General features: G+C 42.1%; 1 protein-coding gene across 6 annotated transcripts in view; it reads left to right on the forward strand.

Moving 5' to 3' along the window:
- The window catches only part of RAPH1 (Ras association (RalGDS/AF-6) and pleckstrin homology domains 1), a 281232-nt gene extending 276409 nt beyond the window's left edge, over window positions 1-4823 (forward strand). For 5 of the 6 annotated variants that reach the window (XM_068245011.1, XM_068245015.1, XM_068245012.1 and 2 more), the window contains one exon: window positions 1932-4823. In XM_068245011.1, the coding sequence (XP_068101112.1) occupies window positions 1932-3902 (1971 nt within the window). In that variant the 3' untranslated portion in view covers window positions 3903-4823. The remainder of the gene's footprint in view (window positions 1-1931) is intronic. The other variant, XM_068245017.1, reaches the window with a different exon arrangement.
- Window positions 4824-6000: the final 1177 nt, after the last annotated feature.

Consider the following 6000-nt stretch of genomic DNA (forward strand, 5'->3'; position numbering starts at 1 on the left):
ACAAACCAATCTTTGCACCCTATCTATCACCACCGAAAAGAAAATCCAAATTTTGTTTTGACAAAAATCAGACGACTTTTTATAATCATTCATAAAACTATTGTGCCCATCAACGGAAATTATTCACAACCAATCCTAGAAATTGGACCTTTAGTGGCCACCTTTATAGTAACCATACAATAATTTAGGCTGGGTTCACGCATAAAAGGTGTACAGTTCCGTTCCAGTCTGCTTGGTTCACATATAAAAAAGTGTACATTCCCCATCCTGTCATGTAAAACTGATGCAAAACCAACAGGACAGGACTAAAAAGAAAATGTACAGAGTTGTGTAAACCCTGCCTAACTAGTGAAGTTACTTCTATATCAGGAGTACGCCTGTTCTGTCAGCTCCTTCTCATTGTGCAACAAGAAACCCATTTGATCAGTTTCACTGTATCCATTTCCCTCTGTCTGTCAGCTATAACCCACACTACACAAATGTAGGCCTCAATTCATCAAAGGCTGTACGATAAAAAAAAAAAAAAGTTGGGAAGATACCGCATTCGGTATTTTAGATTTTTTTTTTGCGAATTCATCAATATTTTCACAGGTACGGTAGAAGTTTGGTAATTTACTGAAACCCATTGACAAAAACCTGTTCGGTAACAGCAGAAGTGTGTATTTGTCTCTGTTCTCCGTGCAGAGACAGCATTACAATAGTAAGAGGCATCCTGACATCCCTTTAGATGTTCATTATACTGCTTCTGCTCTCTCTGAATTTGTCCATTAGTCTTTCTTAAAATTTTATTTATTTGCCACAGCTTAGATAAACTTCCAAGAGACATTACACATGCCATGTTTAGGTGATTTCCCCACTAGCTCCTCTGCATCTTCAAACAGGAGCCTAAGGGGTTGAATGGCTGCAGGGGAGGCCTTTTTTGCTCCCTTCTCTCTGCCCACTTCTTGGGGGGTAGAAAAGCTGGACCCGCCGGAGAAGGCTTCGGATCCAATCACAGGGACTTGCAGGAGACAGAGGCTGTTCCTTTTAGCTCTCTGCTCCTGTCAATTATGAGGATATCCACACGGAAGGCATTCGAAGCTGGTTTTCGATAGAGGAGAGCAGCTGGTAAATATGTAGTAGGTTACTGTGTTTTACCGTATGCTGTAACGTTGATGACATTTATTGACATTTGTTGAGGTGTTTACTGCACAAGTCGGTATTTTACCTCACTGCTTGGTAATTTCAGCTTGCCATGCAGTAACAACCTTGATGAATTGACCTTTTACGAAATGCTCCGTAAACTCAGCTTTTTTCAGCATTACCGAATGCGGTAATGCTTGATTAATTGATGCCATACACTCAATTTTACACCTTCTTGCTTTTCCGTTCTCATTCTCTACACCAGTGTTTTTTAACATCATTATGACATTTACCCCTTTATTAATGACTGTGCTGGCCAAGTACCACCTATTGTGAGTAACATTGTTTTAAGTACCCCTTGAAGCACAAGTTTTGGTTTTTTTTAGAAGCTCTCCAAACATTCTTTGATGCTATTAACTATAAATACTTATTCAGGTTTGTTTATATATGATTTATATATTTTTTACAGCAGCATTCTGTAGTTTGGTATAAAAGGAACTGCAGCTTCTTCTTTTTTTATCCTGTAGATCTGCATTAAGGAATTTTCTATTATCTATTTTATATGGCAAATTTTGTTAACAAGTGGGGACTGGGGGTTATAACTGTTATATTGTGTGTGTGTGCCTAGAATCCTGTAATTTTTTGCAGCTTGTTCAAAAATATGCAACTAAAGAATATACAGTGCAGTGCTTGTGTCTGTCTTTTCCTATTGAGTTATTATTTTGTTTATGGAGCTAGTATATGAATATGTATTCGTATATTTTGTTACATTCAGGTTGTATCTTTTTACTTTTTTCTTTTGATTCTAGGCTCGGATTGACACTTTAAATCGCCCTTTAACATCACTGGCGCCACAGTCTCACAGTCAAATAAAGATTGTTTCTCCTCAGGCGGCATCTCAGCCATCACCAATGGCACCACCTCCGCCTCCTCCCCCACCACCTCCACCACCACCACCACCCCCTCCTCCACCTTTACCCACCCAGTCCAAGTCTGCCCCTATCTTATTTGCAAAGTATAGTACCATTACAAGGTTGCAGAATGCTGCCCAGTACCCAGGGCCAACCTTTAAGTCACCTTCTGCAGTTCAGATCACACAACAGATCCCAATGGCTACAAAGCAGGTGCTTGTAACTCCAAATGGAGCTATCCCTCCTCCTCCCCCACCACCTCCTCCTCCCCCACCACCTCCTCCAGGCTCGGCTATGGCAATGTTGAAACCAAATCCATGTGCAGCATCAATGCCTCAGTTTACACCACCTCCTCCACCTCTTAAAATTCATCAAGTCCAGCAAAACAATGTAGTCCAGACTGTTCAACCACCTCCACCTCCCCCTTCACCACCCCCTCCTCCACCTCCACCACCCCCTCCTCCACCACCACCATTTCAAGCATCAAACAAACAATTTGTGCCTGCTGCTAAAGCTGCAGCGCCTTCTACTAGTCCACCTACTACTGTTGCTACAGGACCACCTACAGCACCAAAAAAGCAGCTACATTTCACACTGTCTCAGCCTCTTTCATCACCTTCTGTTCCATCTGGAGCAGCACCACCTCCTACATTGCCCAAACAGCAGAGTTTTTCTGCAAAGCCTCCTTCCTCCCCACAGTCTGCCATGCCCTCAGTTAGGCAAATTGCCAGTCAGTTTCCACAAATGCCACTTTCAGACTCCCAGTCCTCCAAGACTCCAAATACAGCTCCACAGTCACCCCCTGCTGTTAAAGCAAAGCCAAAATGGCAACCATTTTCTGTTTCATCGCCTGAATTTCCTCCTCCGCCTCCTGAGACTAGTTTAGATTTACTTCCTCCCCCGCCACCACCTCCCCCTCCCCCTCCCCCTCCTTCTACATCTCCTGTGCCACCGCCTTCTCCAACACCAGACAAAACAGGCTCTCCTAAAAAATCAAGCAAGACATCAAGCCCAGGAGGTAAGAAGCCTCCACCTACTCCACAGCGCAATTCTAGCATTAAATCCAACAGCTCTGCAGAGTACCATGAGTCCAAGAAGTCCTCTATAGACAGCCTTGTAAGTAAATTTGAAGAACCCCCTGCATCTCCATCGAAAGAATCTATATACCCACCTACAGCTCCACCAAAGCCGGTTAAACTAAATCTTTCTGGAGTAAACTTGCCCATGGTTTTTCAGCAAGGAAATCTTACTGCTCAAAAGTTGTCTTCAACAAAAGAACCCCATGCAGAGTTTCCTTCCCCACCTTCTGATCCTGAAGCTGAATTCCCCCCTCCACCAGCAGACCTGGAGCTCTTACCCCCTCCACCACCACCTCCAGATGGTCCTCCTATTTTGTTTTCTGGCAATACCTCTCCAAAAGTTGCTGTAGTCAACCCACAACCTCAGACATGGTCAAAATCATCTGTAAAGAAAGCACCACCGCCAACTAGGCCAAAACGAAATGACAGTATGAGGCTAATGCAAGCTGATATGACAGAGCCACCTCCTGTTAGTCCTCAAGTACCAACTTCACCAAAGCCCAGCCTAAGTGTACAGCCGGGGTTTCTTGCTGACCTCAATAAGACTCTGCAGCGAAAATCCATTACACGACATAGTTCTTTGACTTCAGCTCGATTATCCAGACCAGAACCCACTACCACAATGGATGACATGGTACTGCCTCCACCACCACCAGAACTGTTAACAGACCACAAAAAACCGAACTGCTATGGAGGCAGCCATTTATCAGGCTATGCAACATTACGAAGGGGTCCACCACCTGCTCCCCCTAAAAGAGACCAAAACACCAAACTTTCTGGAGATTGGTAATCCATAACAAATGTATTGACTAGTTACACACTTTGAATACTAATGTACTATGAATTTAGGATCCTTGTATCATAATATTCAATCAAGCAATGCCATTTGGGATAAGGGTCATTGTGCACTTCCGTTCTCTACTCGTTCAACAGAAACTAATTCTGGAATTCCATCGCTAGTTCTCAATATGGACAGGACCAAAACACCGTTCATATTCTACATATAAAGAAACCTTTTTGTAGTGTACGTTGGTGTGCAGTGTGTCTGCATGTATTCCTACAATAGGCATATAATTCTGTAATTAATAATATAGCTTATGTACAATAAAAGATAACAAGAATGTTTTATCTCACTCTGTCTGGATCCAGTTATAAAAGCTGCTAAAATTCAGTGCAGTAAAATGTTCAAATTATTTAACACCATGCTCTCAGAATAATTTAATTCCATTTATGCATGATTGTGGCCAAATGGACTCAAGGAAGGTCACATGCAATAGGTTGTCTGAACTACTAAGGTGAGTGTTAGTCATAATAATAATCACAAATTAGTGGGTACAAATGATGTAGGCCTTTGATTAAAAAAAATGCTGTAAAAGTGGAAAGATCTCAAAATATTATTATTATTGTTTCTCCTGATGGTAGTCTGAGTATCTTGTAGAACTTGCAGTAGTTTCATAGCAGACTTTGTGTTTTACTAGCTCCTGTCTTTTTAAGTAGTTCCAGATTGCATCATTTATATTACACACTTGGTAGTGCAGATGGTTCTTAATTATTTTGGTCATGTTTTTAAGATTAAAAGTATAAAACAAATGTACATAAGCGCTTCACAGACCGATATAATACAAGTGAAAAAAGGACTAAAGACAGTACTCCAGTATAGTACAGGTGGAGCGCGCTCCTGTAAATAAATTGAACACAAATTGATAGATGGATAGGCGCTCAAAAGTCCAGTCCTTGAACTTTAAGAAGTTAACAACACTTCGTACTTCCCAATTGATCTCACAGAGATTGTACAGGTACAGTCCATCCAATAGTGGGTGACACAGCAGTGCCCCCCCCCCCCCCCCCCAATATAGAGCGACTCACTGCTGGGCTCCACAGGACCAACTGGACCTCCAGGAAAGAAAAGAAGAGACACCTCACATAGCGTAAAAGGGAGAATATCCCGGGTTTATTTTTATAAAAAGTTATTTAAAAATTACAAATTAAGGAAGCAGTTGTTCATAATTTTTAATATTTCAAAAACTTTTTATAATAAATGCGTGATATTCTCCATTTTACGCTATGTGAAATGTCTCTTCTTTTCTTCCCTGGAGGTCCAGTTGGTCCTGTGGAGCCCAGCAGTGGAGTTTTGCCATAGAGGCTGAGGGGTGGCCAATACCCCTGACGTGCAGACAGGCCCATTACCGGCCGCTCCATCTGGTGAATCGCTCTATTGCCATAGAGGCTGAGGGGTGGCCAATACCCCTGACGTGCAGACAGGCCCATTACCGGCCGCTCCATCTGGTGAATCGCTCTATATTGGGGGGGACACTGCTGTGTCACCCACTATTGGATTGACTGTACCTGTACAATCTCTGTGAGATCAATTGGGAAGTACGAAGTGTTGTTAACTTCTTAAAGTTCAAGGACTGGACTTTTGAGCGCCTATCTATCAATTCATGTTTTTAAGATTGTACTATTGCAATCAATTTGGGACCGATCAATCTCTAATGGTATTGTATAATGGATGAGAATATAATCATAAAACAAACAAGCAACCACAATCCTGTAGGTTGCCTGCAGACATTAATTCGACTACTGTTCTTTAGCCCTTTGAGGAGCCAACACCCTTCTATTAGGCCTGGTGCACACCAGAGGAGTTTTTCTGAGCGTTTTGAGTTTTTAAATCTGCTGCTAATGTTATCCTATGTGTCTGTGCACACTGGAGCAATGAGGTTTTGTAAAAAAACACCATAGCATTACATTGGGAAGAGCTTTTGAAACCTCTAGCACCCAAACGCTAGAGGTTTCAAAAGCTCTTCCCAATGTAATGCTATGGGTTTTTTTTTTACAAAACCTCATTGCTCCAGTGTGCACAGACACATAGGATAACATTAGCAGCAGAT

The sequence above is a fragment of the Hyperolius riggenbachi genome, chromosome 7 (assembly GCF_040937935.1).
Source record: "Hyperolius riggenbachi isolate aHypRig1 chromosome 7, aHypRig1.pri, whole genome shotgun sequence".
Taxonomy (NCBI): Eukaryota; Metazoa; Chordata; class Amphibia; order Anura; family Hyperoliidae; genus Hyperolius; species Hyperolius riggenbachi.